Source organism: Lepidochelys kempii, chromosome 3 (genome assembly GCF_965140285.1).
Source record: "Lepidochelys kempii isolate rLepKem1 chromosome 3, rLepKem1.hap1, whole genome shotgun sequence".
Lineage (NCBI taxonomy): Eukaryota > Metazoa > Chordata > Testudines > Cheloniidae > Lepidochelys > Lepidochelys kempii.
In genome coordinates this window covers 118,158,092-118,181,844 of record NC_136382.1, presented here as the reverse complement: position 1 = coordinate 118,181,844, position 23,753 = coordinate 118,158,092, and the positions used below count along the sequence as shown (strand labels likewise).

Sequence of the window (23,753 nt, the reverse complement as noted above, 5' to 3'; positions counted from 1 at the left end):
AAAAAATATTAGTACCTAATAATGCTTAACTAGCACATTCCCATTCAGAAAATTCCAGTGGTGCTTTATAAACAGTACAAACTTCCAAACACAGATGACTTCATCCATCATGGAGATGTGGCACAAGAACAACTAAATATTTAATAATAAAACATATTTTTACTCTGTTTAAAAAAAGTAACCTTGGTGCTGAATTTACATACAGGTGTGTAGACTTTAAGGCCAGAATGGACAATCATGCTCACTTAGTCTGACCTGCGCATCACAGGCCACAGAACCTCCCCAGTCACTCTTATAATAGACCCATAATCTCTGTCTGAGTTATTGACATCCACAGATCTTAATTTAAAGTCTTCAAGTTATACCATTTGCTCTAGGTCAAACCAGCAAGTGAAGATGCCCACACTGCAGAGGAAGGTGAAAAAACCCGAATGTCTCTGCTAATCTGACCTGGGAGAAAATTCCTTCCTGACCCCAAATGTGGTGATCAGTTAGACCCTGAGCATGTGGGCAAGATCCACCAGCCAGACACCTGGGAAAGAATTCTCTGTAGTAACTCAGAGCCCTCCATGTCTACTTTCCCATCTCTGGCTGTTGGAGATATTTGCTAAGAGCAGAAGTCCTCTATTTAAAGAAAATCTGACATGGGCAGCAGCAGTGTAAACTTTTGCCTTATTAACCTGTCTCAACCTTGGCATAAGCCTAGTCTTAACATAGGTCTAGCATAGGCCTAGTCTGCACTTGGAAGTTATACCATATATCCACGTTGGTTAGGAGTGTGACTTTCTACCGATAAAGTTGTTATACCAGTACAAACCCTAGTACAGATGAATTGTAATGGTGTAAAGGTACCTTACACTGCTGTAGGTATTCCCCTTCCCATACAGGATTAATTATCCAAGCACCTTTATGCCAATCTAACAGTGTCCCCATGGAGGTGAGTAGCTGTACTGCTTTAACAATGCCAATATATTTAAAGTGGTACAATCTCCCCAGTATGGTTGAGGCTTTAGAATGACTGCCACTAGCGTGTGAAATGAGTCATTCATTTTCTGTGGTCATTAAATCCTGGGCCTCTGCTCCATTGCCAATAAGCGCAATAATCTGTAATACGGCCTTTCTGGCCAGATCAAAGCAAACCCAGATTTAATTTGTCTTTTGAATGGTCTACAAATGACATCAATAGTGTCAATGACACCAGTAGTCAAAACAATAAATGTGCTGTGCCGTAAAACAAACCCAAGAAGAAGCTAACCACAGTAATATGGAACCACTAGCACTGAAAGCCCCAAATCTAAACTAAGACGATTGTAAAGTTTCATTTAATTTTTGCCCCGTTGTTTCATTCTACACTTTTGGATTACAGGACTAGATGTGCAGGAATACCATGAGAGAACTTGTTCATGAAATAGCCATCCCAATTTTGCAGGCCCAACTAGCATGATCCTGGTTGGCATGGTGTTCAGCAGTTGCTATGTCAACCAATTTACCACCTTTAGTTTGCATAGTCATGACTTTTCAGAGACGCACCAGTTTCCTCTTGGGCAACTTCAGCATTGCAACTAATTTGAGTAAGAATTTCCTCTCCATTTTGAGATGTATAGGAGTTGGCAGGGCAAGTGTGTGGCTGGTCACAGGAATTCTTAGCTGGTGGGTATGTAACTTTTAATCCTTTCCTCCTAAATTGGATGCTTTCTTGTCTTTGCTGAATGACTATTATGGTATTGAATTTTCACTTCCTTTCAAATGATCAGTAATTACACTTATAAAAGAAACTGTTCACATTGGCATGTAACTGCTCTGTTCTATAAAGGTCTGCTTAAAAGAGATGTGCTACTTCCTTTTTTCCTTTGGTTAAACAAAGGAAATGGATTATTCTGAAATATTTTTTTTAAATGAATGTATTTCTACTTTGTAAAAGATCCCACTGATTATCTCTCAGCTGCATCAGAAGTGAGTGTGAGAGCCTCGTTTTGGTTACTTCACTGAAATATGATTGATGTATGTGAAGATGAGTATTTGATAGTGAAGTAAACAGAAACTGCTAAACCAATTTCAGTTTCTCAGAGAAAAATGTGCCAGTCTCATAACGGTATATGGATTTATGGTGCTATATAAACAATGGGATTTAATCTGCTGTAGCAATAGCCCTAAGTAATTTTTTTTTTAAAAGAAGGAATGAATATGTGAATCTTTCATCTTTTTTGCTCATAAAAATGTGTGTGGCGGTGGGGAAGGGGGGCGGTGGTGGTATCCAAATTGACAGGCATGTATTATGTCAGCTTTCTCACTCAGCTAAGGCTTTAACTGTCACTCTCGTATTGTTCAAATCCTGGGCTTCTCTGTGAATAGGTTATTCCAGATTACAAAACACTGGATCCAAACATAATACCAATTCCCCTAAACTGAACTCAGACCTATTTAAGGTTCAGATAAGTAACCTCTCCAAGCATCTCTGACTCCCAAGAGGTGCCCTTTGGGAAGTATGATAGTCTCTCTTTGCTTGGTTGAATTTAAATCCTAATATACCCCTTGCTAATATATTATTTTATTTCAGCTAAGAAATCTGAATACAGTGTCTTCAGTTATTGAGTATTTGTTATTTTCAGTGTTGCATCTGTGTTGGTCCCAGGATATTAGTGAGATGAGGTGAGTGAGGTAATATCTGTTGTTGACTTTTTCCAGACCTGAAGAACAGCTCTGTGTAGCTTGAAAACTTGTCTCTTTGATAGAATCATAGAATCATAGAACTGAAAGGGACCTTGAGAGGTCATCTAGTCCAGTCCCCTGCACTCAAGGCAGGACTAAGTATTATCTAGACCAACCCTGACAGGTGTTTGTCCAACCTGCTCTTAAAAATTCCAATGATGGAGTTTCCACAACCTCCCTAGGCAATTTATTCCAGTGTTTAACCACCCTGACAGTTAGGAAGTTTTTCCTAATGTTCAACCTAAACCGCCCTTGCTCCAATTTAAGCCCATTGATTCTTGTTCTATCCTCAGAGGTTAAGAAGAACAATTTTTCTCCCTCCTCCTTGTAACAATCTTTTCTGTACTTGAAAACTGTTATCATGTCCCCTCTCAGTCTTCTCTTCTCCAGACTAAACAAACCCCATTTTTTCAATCTTCCCTCATAGATCATGTTTCTAGACCTTTAATAATTTTTGTTGCTCTTCTCTGGACTTCCTCCAATTTGTCCACCTCTTTCCTAAAATGTGGCACCCGGAACTGGACACAATACTCCAGCTGAGGCCTAATCAGCATGGAGTAGAGTGGAAGAATTACTTCTCGTGTCTTGCTTACAACACTCCTGCTAATACTGATGAGAATGATGTTTGCTTTTTTTGCAACAGCATTACACTGTTGACTCATATTTAGCTTGTGATCGAGTATGACCCCCAGATCCCTTTCCGCAGTACTCCTTCCTAGGAAGTCGGTTCCCATTTTGTATTTGTGCAACTGATTGTTTCTTCCTAAGTGGAGTACTTTGCATTTGTCCTTATTGAATTTCATCTTATTTACTTCAGACCATTTCTCCAGTTTGTCCAGATGATTTTGAATTTTAATCCTATCCTCCAAAGCACTTGCAACCCCTTCCAGCTTGGTATCGTCAACAAACTTTATAAGTGTACTCTCTATGTAATTATCTAAATCATTGATGAAGATATTCAGACTCAGAACCTATCCCTGTGGGACCCCACTCGTTATGCCTTTCCAACATGGCTGTGAACCACTGATAACTGCTCTCTAGGAATGATTTTCCAACCAGTTATGCATCCACCTTATAGCAGCTCCATCTATGTTATATTTCCCTAGTTTGTTTATGAAGCTGATTCAATGAAATATATGATCTCACCCACCTTGTCTCTCTCAGGATTTGGTAGTCTTTCAGTTCTGCCAGTGTTTTACAATTCAGCATTTAGAGCAAGCTTCTTTTAGGTATCTCTTACTATAGTGAGAAATGTTTTGGTAACTTCCATTGGGTGCTATCACTTCTGTTCTTTTCCTAGTCTTTCAAGTTCTGTAGCTTCCTAGAGATATTTAGTGCACTCTGGGAGTAGTAAATATTCCTGCTATGCCATTATTACATAGGCTTTCTAGCCACATTCCTGCATGTACCTTGATCAGGTAGAAGTCCTACAGTTCAAGAAAATCTATTTCCATATTTCTGAATTCAGTGATGTGTGGACATTCCTCTTTTAACTGTGTTTTCATTGTGATTTTGTTCGCTCTCTCTCTTTTCCTTTTGGAAATGGGAAATCTCTTACTCCTAATAGAAGGAGTGGGGTGTGCACATTCTGTTTGCAGCTTCTGTGGTCTTTATGAATATGGCACTGACTTTTTCATTGGAGAGAGAGAGAGCGGTGAAATTGCACACGTTAGTGGAGTAACTGTTAGTTCTTCATGCACAAGCTGCTTGCCAATTGTCCTGATAATTGTGGCACACTTCTGATTTTCATGGAGCTCTCTTGCATCCAGCAAGCAGGGCTTACAGGGCATAAAGGTAGTTTCTTTCACCAACAGGAGTTTACCTTACTCACCTGGTTTCTCTAATATTCTGAGACCAACCTGGCTACAACTACACTGCAAAGGACTTTAAGGTGGTGTTAAATGTCTTTCAGGATGGGCGCAGTGTTTTGATGTTACAGTTCAGCATGGTGTGCTTGCTTGTGTGTTACACTGCTGAGTTTTATACTGTTCCCCATCCTGTTCAAGGTACTCTGAGGCAGCTAGGGGAGACAGTGAGACAATACAGGCTTCTGGTAAAGTCTCTGTTTTTATGGTTTCAGTGCCCAGCTAAAATAATAGGGCCATGGATGGGAATGAATTGGCTGGGCTTCAATCAGGATGAAAGAGGTAGTAGCAGTGGCTGGAGGGAACTATCCAGGGAGGGAGATATGGTTTGCTCCCTTGATTAAAGGATGGGGAATATGCTGGAGGGAACTATCCAGGGAGGGAGATATGGTTTGCTCCCTTGATTAAAGGATGGGGAATATGCAGACTTTTGTGAGCAGGTTTGCAGAATGGAGATCCTATTGGATCTTCAACTGCTACTGGATTCCAGCATACAGGAGAAGCCATGAACACTGTACCTTTGAGATTTGGCTGGGTGGGTGCACCCCTTTTTTTCTGACATGCAAATTGCTGCAGTTGTCCAGGCCTTTGTCACTGTCAGGTTTAATTATTTTATTATGCTGTGCACAGGGCTGGGCTTGAAGGCCACTCAGACTTCTGATAGTGCATGTAATATGATTAGTGGAACTGGAGAAAGAGGCCTGGCTGCTGCACCACTTATTGCTAGTGAAACCAGGCTGAATGTGGTTCCATGATGACTTAGCAATGCTGCTTGCATGTGCAATGGGTGATGAGATAATATTACGTATAACTCTCATCATTATCATCTCTTTTTTTCCAATGCCAAGGTTGAGGTAGGATTGAGGTTATGAGCAGATTCCATCTTACTCATTTTGTTGTTTTTTTGGTTTATGTAACTAAGTACCTGGGTTGCACCATGAGGAGGTTGGAGTTGCACTTTGGATTTGTGGCCTGGTCAGATCCAGTTTCCATGTAAGGTACCTGTCAGTGTTTGACTTGCTAGCAGGAAATCCACTCACTTTTTTTACTGTCCACATTTTCTGCACTGCAGCTTACCTCTTCGAGGGAGCACAGGTCAGAGTTCTGTCTTTTCACAATTTTTTCAGAGGAGTGTTAAACAGAGTTAAACCTAAGAGCTATGAAATGTAAAACTCTAAATGTAGGTGTTAATAATAGCTGTCTCACAGCCTCAAAGAGAGAGTACCATGCGAGTTCTTACTGACAAACAAGTAATACAAACACAAACATTTGCAAACAGTATCAGGAATACTTTTGAAGTGAGCTGTAGCTCACGAAAGCTCATGCTCAAATAAATTTGTTAGTCTCCAAGGTGCCACAAGTACTCCTGTTCTTTTTGCGAATATAGACTTAACACGGCTGCTACTCTGAAATCTGCAGGAATACTTTTGAATAACTTCTTAAAAACATCTGTCATGCAATAAACCTGTTGGTGTTCCATAAACAGACTTCCCCACTTTGTTGCTGTTACACCTATTTCGGAATAAGGTTTCAATAGATCAGTTACGGTTTGGGGCTTGTCTACACAGGTAAGTTGCAGGAAAGTTAATGAGAAATAGTTAAGATGTGAATTTAAAGTGCAAAGCTATTCTGCACTAACTCCTCATGTAAGCACTCTTATGCTGCACTAAAGCTACATCTACACTACAGACCGTGTGCCGTCATAGACCTCTTGTGTCGGAGCCGCCTATGCTGACAGTTTCTCTGTCATTGTCGGAACACCACCTCCCTGAATGACAATAGTTACATCCATGGAAGCGCTTTTCTGTCAACACAGCTGCATCTACACTAGGATTTTTGTCAGCATAGTTATGCTGGTTGGCATCTGTTTGGTTTTTTTTCAACCCTTGACTGCTATAGCTATGCTGATATAAACTTTTAAGCATAACTTATAACTTAGTCCAAGCATAAGACTACACTTTATTCCTGAGTGAGAGCATCCACAGGGTCATGTGAGGAGCCAGGGGGTGTTAAATGTGCTTTAACTCATGCACAGTGATTTCACGCCTTTACTTGATTCACTTTATTTTTTCTGAGTGTCACCATATAGACATGCCCCAAGAGTGCCTTTGTGCTGTTTAGATTAGTCCACTTCAGAAGTGGATTAAGCTAAAGCTCACAAAGGCACTCTTAGGCTTGGTCCACAATTACAAGTTATATCACTATAGCTATGTCAGTTGGGGCTGTGAAAGAAAAACACCCCCATTACCTCCCTAGCCAATGTAGCTATGCCAGCAACCTCCCCCAGCGGAGACGCTGCTATGCCAGTAGAGTGCATCTGTTTACGTAGCTAATGTTGTTTGGGGAGGTGTTCCTGCACTGTCAGAAAAACTCCTTGTGTTGGTATGGGTTGTGATTACAGTAGGGGGCTGTGCTGGCATAGGCTCCGTAGTATAGGCGTAGCCTCTGGTTGCTGCTGGATTAAGTTACAGCAAATTAAGATCATTTTACTCCGGAGTGAAAGCTGGTGGTAGCATGCTTTAACTCACGCACATTCACATCACACCTACAGCTGAGTCACCTTAACTTCCCTGCCTGTCCCTGTGTAGGTAAGCCCTTAGTGTAGAATAAGAGTATTCACGTAGGGAGCTAGTGAGCTAATATGAATAGCTATTCAGCAAGAGCAATTCCACATGAGCTGTTTTGGGACTTTTCCCTGTGTAAACAAGACCTTATGTAGTACACTCCTCTACACACATTCTGCTCTAACTAGAGCTGGGTGAATAATTGATTCTTTTGGTTTGGCCAGCACTTACTTCAACAGATATGATTTAGATTTGTGAGATTTGCATACGCAAGGGCAAATTTGTCCCTCAGTTGTGGTGTTTGTTATGTATCTTTTAATTTTCCCAAATATTTCTTCACTATTTAAAAGCAGGTTTGAGCATGCGGTATAGAAGCCCTATCTCAGGAAGACTGGCTTTTTGCCCTTATTGAATAGGAACCTGGTTTTCTGCAAGTGCACTCACAGCTTTCTGAGATCTTTTAACTGTCTTCAGTCAGACCCGGGTGTCAGAAAGGCATCATCACTGGTCACAAGGCACTAATTCAGTTATGGTAGGGTACTAGTGCCAGCCAAAGACTGGTCTTAGATGAGCTACATCCAAAACATTAAATAATAGTAATAATAATACCTAGCTCCTATATAGTGCTTTTCATAAGTAGGTCACAAAGCACTTCGCAACTTGTAATGTATTTATCTTCACAACATCCCTGTGACAGCTGTTAACCCCATTTTGCAGATAGTTTTTCTGTGCCTCAGTTTCCTACATAGCAAGTCTATATAGCAACTAGACACCCATGGCTGGTACGGGCCAGCTGATTCAGACTTGCAGTGCTTGGGCTACAGGGTTGTTTCACTGCAGTGTAGTCTTCTTGGCTTGGGCTGGCACCTTCCCAGCTTGCAGGGTCCTAGAGCCCGGGCTCCAGCCTGAAGCTGGAAATTTACACTGCAATGAAACAGCCCCACAGCCCAAACCCCGTGAGCCCAAGTGTGCTGGCACGAGCCAGCCCTGGGTTTTTTCATTGCAGTGTAGACGTAGCCTGTGTAACTTGCCCAGGTAACTTGCCATTACAGTACTTCTGTAAGACATTACTATTTGTTTATTATCTTATGCATGATAGCACTTTTGAAACGTATGCACTAGATTAGAATATCTGGTCAGAAGGTGAGAAGAGTCATGTAGCAGCCAACAAAAACAGGATGCATAGCAGCATGTACTTGGACAGGCCATTAATACTAGGTGGGAGGGACAAAAGTGCCATTCCATATGTTAGGCAAGAGTTCAGGCCAAAAGCACTGTCCTGCCAGGTGGATTGGTTTAAGTCAAGGCAACTTAAATCACTGGTATTTAAACTACTGATATTAATCTTTTAAAAAATACTCTAGCTGATTTAAATTACTGCAGCTGAAATCAACGTACATGACTGTTGGATGTACTGAGTGTGGGTTAGCTACCTTCCAGGCACTTACTGCTTTTTGATAACATATATGTGCCATGTTCAAGAAGTGATGTGTCTAAATGAATCTCTTCAGTCTTTGTTCCTAATTCTATTTACCATGTGTCATTCTTCTTAGCGTATGCACAACATGCCTCAGGTGACACATGACCAGGACTGATCACCAAATTTGGTCTGCTGTTTGGATCATTAGCTTCCCCGGCTTGGTCCGGGTACTGATAGGGAGTGTGATGTGAACGCTGATCCATATCCCCCCACCCATGTGCCACTGAAATATGCAAGCTATATCGTTAGACTTAAATTACACAAAAACCCTAAACAGTTTGTTACAATGTTTTTATTTTGTACTTTTTGTATTCAACAGAGTAGTCCATGCATTTATCACTCTAAAATTTTGAAAGTATGCTTTCTTTTCCCATCAGAACTGTAAAAATAATAATTGCATCAAAATTATTGGTGAAGTATTTGAGGTGCTGTACAACAGTGTAAATTCAAATAAAATATCTTCTTAAAATACAAACACCCTATACAAACAAATTGGGTCCGATTTAGAGAAAAAGGGGGTGTGGGAGAGAGGGAAGGTGATAGAGGGTCACCTGTGGTCATTCAAAAATACATTTTTTCCCATTTTAAAAAAGGAGCACTCAAGCTGTGTTTTATGTGGCGAGAGATGTAATAGGATAGATTTTAGAGGGCAATGAGTTCCACACTCTACAGCCCATGAGAGCAAAAAGTGTAATTCAGATCTGGTCACAAAATAGTAAGTATTTTTGATTAAAATTTTTGAAAAATTTCCAGGCTTTTCACAGAAATTTTCAATTTTTTTTATGGGAAAAAATGATGAAAATTTTTCCACCACTATTTTAATTTTGTTAAAAAAAATCATTTAGAAAAAGGGCCATTTTTTGTAAGAGGCAAGTTTTGGTCACTATTTTGGACCAAAGTTGTTGCAATCAGATACCAATTTGAGGTGCAATGATGGCAATTCTTAATCTATGGGTTGAGTGTGTTCATCAGCTATTCAACAGTAAAAAGTTCAAAAAGCAATTGTCTGAGCTGGGGCTACCCCCCTACAAGTGGTAATTAACAATCTTCCATTGGGGATCCATTTCTGTGCATTTTAGGCTTAAACAGGAAACTATAGCTACAATAGATCCAGTCTGTTCAGTCTGGCCGATTACAACAGTAAAATATCTACAACTACCCTTGCCATTATCAGTGAGCTTTGCTAATGTTTTATTCTTGCTCCTAGGCCTCTCTGGTGGGTTTTTTTTTTTTAAATAACTGGTACATATGCGATCCCTTTTCCGGACTGTCCATAGGTATAGGAATTTTTCCAAACATAGGCTCTTTGTGTAATCTATAAACACAGCAGGTTTTCCTCTCTTCTGTCTCCTCTCCATCATCACTACCCTAACCAAAAAAGGCACGGGGCATGTCTAAGATCTGTGAAGGGTACAAGTGCACAAACATCTGGTAATTTTGGGCCTGAATCTGCTGTCTTATACCCACTGATATTACTCAAATAAAGCCATGGATTTAAAAGAATTTATTCTGGATTTGCTCTTATATTTAAAATCTGAATCTGGCTATTTGCTGCCTTACATAAATTCTTGGACTTTAACTCAGAGACGGAGGAACGGCTTGGTTAGCTCAAGTTTAGCAGAGCAGCAGTAAGATTCCTTTGGAGATATTTCCATCCCTACAGAGAGGTGCCTCTTCCGAGTGACTGTCTTGCTTCTGAGTTTCTTTGTGGTCATCATGACACCTTGACACACTTAAAACTGCTTTCACCAAACCAGGACACTCCACCAGAGAAATAGATCATCTCATGAAATGGGCCACCCAAATATCCTAAAAGAACCTACTTCGGTACAGGGGGGGAAAAAACCAAAACCGCTGACTGCACACCCCTAGTTGTCACCTACCACCCCACACTGGACTCCTTATAGAACATCATTTAACCAATTACAACCCATACTTGATGGGGACCACATCCTGAAAGAACTCTTTCCCAAAACCCACTCTTCTGGCCTTCAAACAACCCCTGAACCTCACCAAACTCATCAAAGGCAAGCTTCCCACAGATTAAGACACACCAACTCAAAGCAGCATCAGCCCTGTCAGAACAACAGATGCAAAACCTGCAGACATTTTCACTGCTACAATGATCAATAACCCCCCCGCCCCCAACATCCCTTTCAAGATCCATGGGTCCTATACATTCCCATCACAATGTATGGTGTACTTCATCCAGTGCACTAAGCGCTCCAGTAACAACCATGTAGGTGAAATGAAACAATCCCTAGGCTCCCAAATGAACTCTCACAGAAAAATAAGACAAATATACCATATCACCTGTGGGGTGAATACTTTTCACAGAATAATCACTCCACAACTGACCTCTCAGTCCTTGTCCTCAATTGAAACCTGCACTACACCTTGAAAAGATGACCTTGGGAGCTTAAATTCATAATTTTGCTAGACACTAAAAATCATGGACTTGGTAAAGACACTAAATTTATGGCTCATTACAACAATCCGTAACTCATTAACTCTCTGTGCTATCGCTGCAGGTGCTAACTACCCACTTCAACCTGAATGGTCTCTTGCAACATGTGTGTTAACTCCTTGTGCTTAATGTCTCCTACCTTGTACCTTTCCCAGAACCTGAGGAAGAGCTCTGTGTAGCTCAAAAGCTTGTCTCTTTCACCAGCAGAAGTTGATCCAATAAAATATATTATCTCACCGCTTGTCTCTCTAATGATCCAAAGGAAGCAGTTTCCATGCAGACAATTCCTACGTCCAAACTGAAATTGTCACACTTTTCTAGAAGCTTTGAAGATGGTAAAGAGGACAGTTAACCTCTGCCACTTCTCCCTGGTTGTGGTGTGTAGCATTTGAGTGCTAGGTGAAGATAAAAGATTTGTATTATGAAACAGCTGCTTAACTAGAATACTATCTGTGGTTCAGTTACAGGAGAAACACCTAACATTCTCTACATGCAGCTCCTAGTGCTTGGAGCTTCACTCCTCGCACATGTTTCTCTCCTTCCTGCCTCCTCTACTTGGGGGTCTGAATTCCCAACGATTTAATAATATAAACACACTAGTACTAATTATCCTTTCATTGAACACCATTTTCTCTCTTTCCTTCTGCGCAAACGGTGTCAGACTATGACTGATTGCTACATTTTCTGGGTATGTATAGAGGAAATTCTTGAACTACGCCATGCAGCTTATTACCACTGCCATCTTTTGCCTGTCCGTGTGTCACCATTTGTGGATTCTATTGCCAACTTCCAGCTTTTAAAATTAGTCAGGCCCCAATAAAATCATGATTGTAAAAAGCAATCAACTTTGTGTGGTTTTTTATTTGCTTCCAGAATCTTTGGAATTCACATTTTTTAATCTTTTCTCTCCAACTGTGAAGACTTTTCTAAATGGAAGCTGAGATTCTTACATACTTATGTGACCCCAAGAGCTGAGGCTTTCAAAAAATCCATGCCCATCGCGACACTCGTGATAAAATTGTGAGTTAGCAACACTGAATGTAGGGGGAGAAATCCCCTTTTTTCTACATTATATTAGCTTCAGCAATACTAAAGCTATGGTCAAATTTTCTTCAAAAGCGACTAGTGGTTGTGGGTGCACCATTTGAGACACCTTGGAAAGGCCTGATTTTCATTGGGCAAGTGCTCAGCTTTTCCTGAAAATGTCTCAGCCATTAGTCGCTTCCGAAAATCTGTGCCAGAATCTTCAAATACTGTATAAATACTAAAAGTGCAGAACTCACACTTGTGGGAAAACTTCCAGTGCACCCCTCCCTAGATGACACTGTGAGGGTGCTCAGGGTCAGTTTTTTCTTTTCTCTTCTTGACAATTATCATGTGTCATTCCCAGAGTCCTTTTACCCAGACCAGTTCAGTCTAATATCCTCACCCATCACATGGCGATAAAGGCTAATCATATTGCCGGTTTTCCTTGGGCAGGAGTCAGTGAGACAAGGAAGCCCTAAAAGACCGAGGAAGGAGAAAGGTTCCCATTCTGTGGGGACTGAATGCAATTAATACTGATTGTTCTTGTATGTTCATACTCCTCTGCTTACCCGCCTCTCTCTGAACCCTCCTCCTACAGGTGCAACTCTGCACCCTTAATGTTCATGTAGCAGTTTGGAGCTATAGAGTGCTACATAAGTGCTTAGTACAATTACAAACCTCTTCCTTTCTAGTCAAACTTTCATTTCTAAAATGATGGTGAAAAAAGTGAAGGTCAATCAAACAGGGGAATAAAAGGAAATGAAACGTGTTGCTAAAATCAGTAATACAGTTAGTGGGGAGACTGTCCAGTAAGTAGCAAAAATATTTTTCAGTGCAAACAGTGTCTACAGTACAGTTGCTCTTTGAGTTTAATATCTTAAAATAGAATTTTTCCCTTCAGTGGAGCAATACCTGCTTTGATTCATAAATACCTGAAACAGCATGATTTGGTGAATCTGGCTCTGCACCGTATTGATGTTTAGGCTTGGATATTAAGTTCTGGAGCCATTGCCAATTCAACTGTTACAACAAAAACTCCGATGCTGGCACTCTGGTTCCCCTAGCACCCTGTTGTTCTGGAAGTGCCCTTCACCATTCTATACACAGGACATGCACAAAATGGTCCTTATCTGAATGGATTTCATTCTCGAATGGTGGTATTTTTCATCACCACTACATCCTGTCATGACAGTCTAGCATCCTTTTAGCCCTCTAAGAAATTCACTGTCATGAATATAGGATGGAGGCTTTTGAAGGGTTTCTTCAGGTATGCTGGCAACAAGAAGAAAGCCAAGGAAAGTGTGGGCCCCTTAATGAATGAGGGAGGCAACCTAGTGACGGAGGATGTGGAAAAAGCTAATGCACTCGATGCTTTTTTTGCCTCTGTCTTCACTAACAAAGTCAGCAGTCTGGGAGCTGCGCTGGGCATCACAACATGGGGAATAGATGGCCAGCCCTCTGTGGAGAAAGAGGTGGTTAGGGACTATTTAGAAAAGCTGGACGTGCACAAGTCCATGGGGCCAGACGAGTTGCATCCGAGAGTGCTAAAGGAATTGGCGGCAGTGATTGCAGAGCCATTGGCCATTATCTTTGAAAACTCGTGGCGAATGGGGGAAGTCCTGGATGACTGGAAAAAGGCTAATGTAGTGCCAATCTTTAAAAAAGGGAAGAAGGAGGATCCTGGGAACTACAGGCCAGTCAGCCTCACCTCAGTCCCTGGAAAAATCATGGAGCAGGTCCTCAAAGAATCAATCCTGAAGCACTTGCATGAGAGGAAAGTGATCAGGAACAGTCAGCATGGATTCACCAAGGGAAGGTCATGCCTGACTAATCTAATCACCTTCTATGATGAGATTACTGGTTGTGTGGATGAAGGGAAAGCAGTGGATGTATTGTTTCTTGACTTTGACACGGTCTCCCACAGTATTCTTGTCAGCAAGTTAAAGAAGTATGGGCTGGATGAATGCACTATAAGGTGGGTAGAAAGTTGGCTAGATTGTCGGGCTCAATGGGTAGTGATCAATGGCTCCATGTCTAGTTGGCAGCCGGTGTCAAGTGGAGTGCCCCAGGGGTCGGTCCTGGGGCCGGTTTTGTTCAATATGTTCATAAATGATCTGGAGGATGGTGTGGATTGCACTCTCAGCAAATTTGCGGATGATACTAAACTGGGAGGAGTGGTAGATATGCTGGAGGGCAGGGATAGGATACAGAGGGACCTAGACAAATTGGAGGATTGGGCCAAAAGAAATCTGATGAGGTTCAACAAGGATAAGGGCAGGGTCCTGCACTTGGGACGGAAGAACCCAATGCACCGCTACAGACTAGGGACCGAATGGCTAGGCAGCAGTTCTGCGGAAAAGGACCTAGGGGTGACAGTGGACGAGAAACTGGATATGAGTCAGCAGTGTGCCCTTGTTGCCAAGAAGGCCAATGGCATTTTGGGATGTATAAGTAGGGGCATAGCGAGCAGATCGAGGGACGTGATCGTCCCCCTCTATATTGGTGAGGCCTCATCTGGAGTACTGTGTCCAGTTTTGGGCCCCACACTACAAGAAGGATGTGGATACATTGGAGAGAGTCCAGCGAAGGGCAACAAAAATGGTTAGGGGACTGGAACACATGACTTATGAGGAGAGGCTGAGGGAACTGGGATTGTTTAGTCTGCAGAAGAGAAGAATGAGGGGGGGTTTGATAGGTGCTTTCAACTACCTGAGAGGTGGTTCCAGAGAAGATGGTTCTAGACTATTCTCAGTGGTAGAAGAGGACAGGACAAGGACTAATGGTCTCAAGTTGCAGAGGGGGAGGTTTAGGTTGGATAGTAGGAAAAACTTTTTCACTAGGAGGGTGGTGAAACACTGGAATATGTTACCTAGGGAGGTGGTAGAATCTCCTTCCTTACAAGTTTTTAAGGTCAGGCTTGACAAAGCCCTGGCTGGGATGATTTAATTGGGGATTGGTCCTGCTTTGAGCAGGGGGTTGGAGTAGATGAGCTCCTGAGGTCCCTTCCAACCCTGATATTCTATGATTCTATGATGGAAGAGGACAGCTGTGGCCAAGCTGTTTCTCCACAGCTTTCCCCTTTCTGACCAGCATCATGGATTTTGTTTTGCTTTGTTTTATATCTGTTCACTTTCTATGACATTTCTCTTTGATTCTCAGTGCCAGATCTTTATACATACAATGAATTTACAAAGGTGGCCAGATCAGGGAGAATATCCAGTCACAAACCAGAAAGAGCAAAAATTGTAGAGACATTCTGTTTTCTTTTACTCTTAAATGTATGCATCAAAGGGAAAGGCTGAGTATTAGTGACTGAGCAATCCTACAGCAGCTTTACCATCAAGGGCTCGTTCACCTGTACATCTACCAGTGTGAGATCTGCCATCATGTGCCAGCAATGCCCCTCTGCCATGTGCATTGGCCAAACTGGACAGTCTCTATGCAAAAGAATAAATGGACACAAATCTGACATCAGGAATCATAACATTCAAAAACCAGTAAAACTTCAGTCTCTCTGGTCACTCAATAACAGACCTAAAAGTGGCAATTTCTTGAACAAAAACCTTCAAAAACAGACTCCAACATGAAGCTGCAGAACTGGAATTAATTTGCAAACTGGACACCATCAGATTAGGCTTGAATAGAGACTGGGAGTGGTTGGGTCATTACAAAACCTAAACTTAATTTCTCTAATACTAATTTCTCCCTACTGTTGCTCACACCTTGTCAACTGTCTGTAAGGGGCCACTCTGTTACCACTTCAAAAGTTTTTTTCCTCCCTTGGTATCCTGCTGTTAATTGATTTATCTTGTTAGACTGACCTCACACTTGGTAAAGCAACCCCCATCCTTTCATGTATTTATACCTGCTCCTGTATTTTCACTCCATGCACCTGATGAAGTGGGTTCTAACCCATGAAAGCTTATGCCCAAATAAATTTGTTGGTCTCTAAGGTGCCACAAAGACTCCTAATTATTTTTGCTCATAAAGACTAACACAGCTACCACTCTGAAACATGCTACTATTATCTTGTTCCACTGACAGTCGTGACATGTTTAGTATCACTTCTTAAAAGGACTGGTTGCTCTTGCCTCAATTGCCTGCCAGTCAATTATATTAGATTCAGATATTAGATTGTTCTATGTTCAGTTTGGAACATGAAGTATTCTAATGAAATCAGAGGGCATTTTAGGCATGGGTTGGTGGGTTGATTAGTTTCTGAAGTATTAATGAGTTCACTGTCTTAAATTAAATTATTTCTGGCCACTAGATGGCTCTGTGCATATATACAGGTTTCAGAGTAGCAGCCGTGTTAGTCTGTATTCGCCAAAAGAAAAGGAGTACTTGTGGCATCTTAGAGACTAACCAATAAATTGGTTAAACAATAAATACCAATAACTGTATATATGCAGTTATAGGGTAAATTCCTTATTAAGACCTTGATGCGGATGACATAGCAATGAACTAGAGCTGGGAGGAGAATCGGTAAAATCCATTTCAAAGGATTTTAAAATGCATTTTCCTTCCAATTTGGAACAAAACCCCGCAATTGAAATTCTACATGAAACAGAAATTAAAAATACATTTACATTAAAAAAAATCATAACATGTTGATAATTTCAAAATGAAATTCTGCCTGGTGGCTGAAGAGGAGCTGGGAGCCGAGGAGCGTGGGAACCAGGGTCTCCAGGATCTCCGCTCCTTGTCAGCCTGGTAGGTGCACTGCCCCAGAGCAAGGGACCCTAGCACACCAGGCGGCTGTGAGCCTAGGAGCTGGGATTTCCAGGCTTTTAGCTCCTCTTCAGGTGGGCTACTGAGGAGCCGGGCAGGTGAGCTGACAACAAACCTGGTAGGTTTATTCTGGAAACCTGCCTGACAGGTGGGGTTACATTTGAACTATATCAAAACCAACCTGTCTTTACAAGAGATTTTGATTTTTGACAAATCCACAAATTCTAACCAAATTCTGACTGGAAAAAATGCTTTGTCAGCATTTTTCTGACCAGCTCTACAATGAACCTTACCCCCTACATTTTCTAAATGTTTGTCAGTGGTTTATTCCCAGGATTCCTTCACTTGACTAATGTGAGTTGTGCAGCTAAAACCTCAGGGAATGTTTTGGAAACAAATATTTTATTTTAGTGGGTGCCCTTAAAAAATTCTACTAGTTCTAGCTCTACATCCTATTTCCCATGTTCCAGAAATATTCCCTATACCTTCTATTTCAACAACTGGGAGAAATTTTTAAGCGCACTCCAATGTTCCCTCTAATTTTTGACAGGCTGTGTGCGCAAAAATTTTCTTCTGTGCAAATTTTTGTGCACATGGTGTTTCGCCTTGTGCGCGGGGTTTGGGATCTGCATGCACGTGCACACATGCACAGCTTAGAGGGAACAGTGACGCACTCGCTATATTTAGACTCAGATGAATGTGGCTTCTAAGAATAAATTTGGAGCTCTCTATTGTGGAGATTCACTCTGAGACCTCTTTCTACTCGGCTAACCAAGAACTCAGTTATTCTGAATGAGAGCAACAGGAGTTGGAGTATGAGAGATTTTTCTTTACCTTGTGTTGGAGTGACTGCTCTGGATATGCTTGTCCATTTCTGGTGAATGGAGGCAGAGTTTTGCTTTTTCTCTTTTTGGAAGGTGATATTTGAAATCTCCCCTGCTGACATGCTTGCTGAATGGACAGTGCTCTCTGCAGTTGGCTTCCACAGGGGGGAGTAGATGTTTCTTGTCTGTTCCATGTGTGTGTGTTATTTGCCGGGGATTTGTTTCTGGGGGGGAAAAGTTTACTTTTACTTTTCCACAGAGGGAAGGAAAAACACTACAGCTTAGGACCCCTGCATTGCCTTTGTTGTCAGTCTTTCCTGGGCCTCAGTATCTCAGGAAGGATTCCAGGCAAGGCCTTTTTGCTGCCTCACTGCTCCTTTCTTTCATCTTCTGGACTACCAAGGGAATTTTGTGTTTTGGAATGGAGAGCAGCTTGTGGGAACGCTTCCCCCGAGCACCTACACCCACCAGCAATGGGCGTTCAGGAGCTGTTCTCACCCATTTCATCAGCCTCTGGCTTAGCTTTGCTGTATGACTGTTTGAGGACACTACAAGGGGTTCAGTAAGAGGGCTTTAGCACCTTCAGAATCACAGTCCTGTCTCTCAGCAGGTCTCTGCTTTTCTGGCAACCCATTTGGGATTATTTTGGGGCTAGTAGCAGAGTAAATTTCAGAGCCAGGCTGCCAGTCAGCTCATCCACCTGAACTTGCCGCATGTTACAAGCCTGCAAGTGTGAGGACTGCTCACATCGTTGATATGCTGGGGATTGAACCAGGGATCTCCAGACCTAGCAGCATGAGCTGCTAGAGCTGGAGCCAAAGTGCTATAGTTAGGGGCTGTAACAGCTCAGACCCTCTGTAGATCAGCACAAAAGGTATCCTATACCACATACTCACCAGTTGGTTACACTGGCTAGTGCAGATAAAGGGTAGAAATATACCCCCAGTACAGTCAGCCACCATAACAATTTGGTTTTGTCCTGAGTGCTTCAGGAGTGGTTTTAGCACCAGCATCCTTATTCCCTTTAATCTACTTTTTCGTCCTCCCCTTCTCTTCTGGGAGCCAGCTACTCTTGGAACTGCTTCCTTCAGACTTCCTCAGAAATGCTTGCACATTCAGTCTGTCTGCATATCTCCCTGCTGGATTGACAGCTCAGTAACTGCCTGCGATCCAGTCAGGATTATATCTACGGTTCCATTTACAGTAGGATCAGTGAACCTTGCCCCAGTTTTTCTTGGGCCTCTCTCAAGAGGAGTCAGAAATCTTCTTTTTGGGGGACATCCATGTGAGGGGATTGAATCCCCTTCAACCTATTTGGAAATATATGAAATCCTCTAACCAAGCTGTGTAGAATGTTAAATGCATTTCTTGCTTCCAGGACTGGCCTTGATTTTATACCTATCATCACCTTGTAAAGGGCCATTTATCCAGAGGGGGCCCTGTCAACCCCTGAATATATAATTCTAGTCCAGGGTGCAGGAACTCTTTAGAAAAACATTAATTGTTGACGATGCTTCAGTGTAGAGTTCTTGTCCTTTAAAAATCAAATGGGGAATCTGTAGTTTTGCAGCTGCTTTAATGCATTTACATTTTGAAATGTTATTTAATTGCAGCCAACATAGGGCAGATTGCAGCTGCATCAACATGGGGTACAGTACATGGGGAATTCAAAAAGTGTTCACCGTTTGGGTCTGAAGCTGGCCTGGTGAAACAACTGATCAGTCTAGTTTCTGACCTTCCTGGATACAGGTACGTCAGAGAAAATCTACAGATGATCCTCCATCTCCTTGAGATACAAGTGAGATAGTAATTTGGGAATAGGGAAGTCCACACTAACTGAGAACATCTCCAGTTGCCAAAAGGACAACACAAAAGGTGTTGCTTCCTGGGTCCAGATGAGTCATCTGTTTTCAGTCCAGATGAGTCAATGTGGGGTTAAAGCTCATGTGGCTTTACCCCGTGTGGCTGAAAGGACCTTCCCCAGAGAATGAGAGATGACTCAAGGACTGTTATGTAAGACTATGACCTTGATGCAAATCAACTGCAGACATGCCTCAAGCATCATTATAGTTTGTTGTGATGAAATTGTTAATGGTGATTAAGTGAAATCTATGGTGAAGTCTTTTTTTTTAAATAAAGCTGTGGCTAGTTTAATGTAATCTGTCAATTCATTATCTACTGCAGCACGGTCTTTCCAGCAACAAAAAAACAGTGGGGCTAAAGTTAGTGAGAAACGTAAGAAAAGCAAACAAAAATGAGAGAACTCCAAATCATTTGCCTACTTTCAGGTTGTTTCAGAGCCCTGATTCTAGCTTGAGTGAAAAATGGAATTCTTTCGGCCAGTCTGTTTTATACTGTACACTTTTCTGAGCAGGAACGGAGCCATGCTCATTTTGGATGTTACCACAATACAAATAGGGTCATGTGACACATCTAAAGTGTTTATTCACAAGCTGCAAGGCATATTCCCTCTTTCTGGATGTCATCTGAGGGATGTGCCAAAAGCCAGACTTGTGCCAAAAGCACTGGAAATCAGCACATGCACTGTATTTTACAACCTGTGAGATACAAACTCAGACACTGTAGCTTTTAAATTCTGCAAGAAAAATGTGATTAGCAGATTATGGCTTCCCTTTGACATGAGGACTGTGGGTACCTGTTTATTTCCTCTCTGTGTTTTTGCTCTTTGACAGTGATATCTCTATTTTTCAGAATGGAGGCAGTAACCAGGTGGAAATGATTGCAAGATATTTCTTATAAGTCACTTGCTTGTGTTCTCATGCTCATTGCATCATCTGTTACTCACATGCCACTTGGTTAATGCAGATCTTGTAAGAACAGGAGTAAAGACTACTAATAATTTGTGCTGGTCTAAACTCTGCAAGCTACCCCCTGACTCCCCAATGTGCAGAAATTTCAATGGTTTTTCAATATCAAGGATTTCTGAAAATGAAAACATTCATCTTTGAAGAAAATTCCTAATGTCTGATTTGTGTCCATTTATCCTTTTACATAGGGACTGTCCAGGTTGGCCGATGGACATAGTAGAGGAGCATTGCTGGCACATGATGGCATATATTACGTTGGTGGACATGCAGGTGAATGAACCAGTGATGGTGTGGCTGATCTGGTTAGGTCCTGTGATGTTGTCGCTGGTGTAGATATGTGGGCAGAGTTGGCATCGAGGTTTGTTGCATGGGTTGGTTCCTGAGTTAGAGTTACTATGGTGCGGTGTGTAGTTGCTGGTGAGAATATACTTCAGGTTGGCAGGCTGTCTGTGGGTGAGGACTGGCCTGCCTCCCAAGGCCTGTGAAAGTGAGGGATTGTTGTCCAGGATGGGTTGTAGATCACTGATGATGCACTGGAGTGGTTTTAGCTGAGGACTGTATGTGATGGCCAGTGGAGTTCTGTTGGTTTCTTTCTTGGGCTTGTCTTGCAGCAGGATGCTTCTGAGTACACATTTGGCTCTGTTGATCTGTTTCCTTATTTCCTTATGTGGGTATCGTAGTTTTGAGAATGCTTGGTGCAGATCTTGTAGGTGTTGGTCTCTGTCTGAGGAGTTGGAGCAAATGTGGTTGTACCTCAGCGCTTGGCTGTGGACAATGGATCGTGTGGTGTGTCCAGGGTGGAAGCTGGAGGCATGAAGGTAGGCATAGCGGTCAGTAGGTCACGTTAACACCACCCTATACCGAAAACCATCACTTATTTGCACCTTGGAGTCTAGGAAGTTGACCTCCCGCGTAGATTGGTCCAGGCTGAGTTTGATGGTGGGGTGGAAGCTGTTGAATTTGTGGTGGAATTCTTCCAGGGTTTCCTTCCCATGGGTCTAGATGATGAAGATGTCATCAATGTAATGTAGGTAGAGAAGGGGTGTGAGTGGACGAGAACTGAGGAAGCGTTGTTCCCAGTCAGCCATAAAAATGTTGGCATATTGTGGGGCCATGTGGGTGCCCATAGCAGCACCACTGGTCTGGAGGTATATATTGTCACCAAATTTGAAATAATTGTGTGTGAGGATAAAGTTACAGAGCTCAGCAACCAGTTGTGCGGTGGCATCATCAGGGATACTGTTCCTGACAGCTTGTATTCCATCTGTGTGTAGCAGTTTCTCCTCCCTTGGTGTTCACACCTCAACTGCTAAAAGAGGGCCTCACCCTCCCTGACTGAACTAACCTCGTTATCCCTAGCCTGATTCTTGCTTGCATATTTATACCTGCCTCTGGAAATTTCCACTGCATGCATCCGATGAAGTGGGTATTCACCCACGAAAGCTCATACTCCAATATGTCTGTTAGTCTATAAGGTGCCACAGGACTCTTTGCCGCTTTTACAGATCCAGACTAACACGGCTACCCCTCTGAAACGGTAAATAAAGACACTTGGGTGATCCAGCAAAAGAAGGCATGGAGGATTCTTTATTATACCAGCTTAAACACAGGGCACAGGCTCAAGAGGGAGAAAGCCTGCGGGGACCCTGTGACAGTTGGATATTAGGAAAAACTTTTTCACAAGGAGGGTGGTGAAGCACTGGAATGTGTTACTTAGGGAGGTGGTGGAATCTCCTTCCTTTGAGGTTTTTAAGGTCAGCTGACAAAGCCCTGGCTGGGACGATTTAGTTGGGGATTGGTCCTGCTTTGAGCAGGGGGTTGGACTAGGTGACCTCCTGAGGTCCCTTCCAACCCTGATATTCTATGATTCCTATTAGCCATACAGAAGCTTTTTCCTTGACAGTTACCTAAATCTCTTATCTTTCGCTCACAGGCTCAGAGTGATCTGAATCTGTAAATTCTCATAATTACAAAAAAATTAATGAAAAATTATGGAAAGACCTGTCACATCACAGTAATCACCGTTGTCAATTGTTCATTCAGTTACTCCCTTGTTTTCTGGTTCAGCATTTGATGCTTCTGCTTTAATTTGCTTGTATAACTAAGATGTTTCCCCCCTTCTGTTTTTACTTGGATATGACTTCTAAACCTTGACATTCTTTTCTATAGCATCTCTCCTTATTAATCTATTTTTTTCAGATTTAGGTACTTTCATCTTTTTATTTTTGGTTTGAAACTGTTGGAGGCCAGATTCTGTATATATGTATTTTTCTGTTTACTGTTTTTATTTTCAAAATAAAACAAATATTACATGTTAAGAATAGCATATCTCTTAAATTCACAGTTTTAGACAGCACAGAAAAAAAGTACTAATTATAGTTCACTAAAGAGTGACTATATTTCCTTACATTCCTGCTGCTGCTCATTTAAACAAAATACTATATTCTCTAAACTCTCCGGTTTATTGAAAGACTCTTTGATGTCCATTATTTTTGAGGGATTGGTTTTCTAGTTAGTTATCTGGTCCTAGTAAAGTTATTGTGGCTTTCTTCTGACTAGTAAGTTGCTTTGATTTTTTCCCTGACACAAATATTTCAGGGTCCAAAAGAATATTGCTCTCCAAAATCATACTGAGTCTTCAGTTGATATTATCTAGACTGGTGGCCTAAAACCTGGAGAGAGATTCTCTCTTTGGGAGAGATCCCCTGCTGGACTATATCTCCTATAAAACACCCTGGCCAAGGACTTAATGTTGCACTGTTTCTTCCCACCAAAAGTGGACACCAGGATGGCTTATGGGAGATGTAGTCCAGCTGGGGATCCTAGCCCATAGAGGAGAATGGGGACATGAGGAACAAACTAAACTCGTTTGATACACTACTCCCATTTTTGGCCAAAGTCTTTAGTCGGAAAACTACATTTCTGATGAAAATTTTAGGTTTTTTTTAATCAGTTCTTCATATTAATCAAAAATTTCTATAGGGAAAAATATTTTTAGACCAGCTCTACCCATTGCCTAAAACAAATTTTATCCTTGAGCTTTTATATTGCGCATCTTGAAAAAAGACTTGATGAAGCTAGACCTCCGGTCCAGATCATTATTTTACTTCTCTGCTAGTAAAGTTACATCATATACAGCACCCTTAAGTTTGAAGAACATAACTTTTGTAAACTTAGGCAATTTAGAACATTTTTGAAAACTATTTTCTCGGTTCACTGAGATTTATGCTGTAAAAGTGTGGCTTAGATCTTAAATAAA

The 23,753-nt window shown here is 41.8% G+C and overlaps 1 protein-coding gene across 1 annotated transcript in view; it reads left to right on the top strand.

The window, feature by feature from the left end:
- The first annotated feature begins 931 nt into the window (after positions 1-931).
- IPCEF1 (interaction protein for cytohesin exchange factors 1) overlaps positions 932-23,753 on the top strand; it is an 81,487-nt gene continuing 58,665 nt past the window's right edge. The window contains exons 1-2 of the mRNA XM_073337710.2: positions 932-937; positions 1,605-1,654. Coding sequence (XP_073193811.2) covers positions 932-937; positions 1,605-1,654 — 56 coding nt within the window. The remainder of the gene's footprint in view (positions 938-1,604; positions 1,655-23,753) is intronic.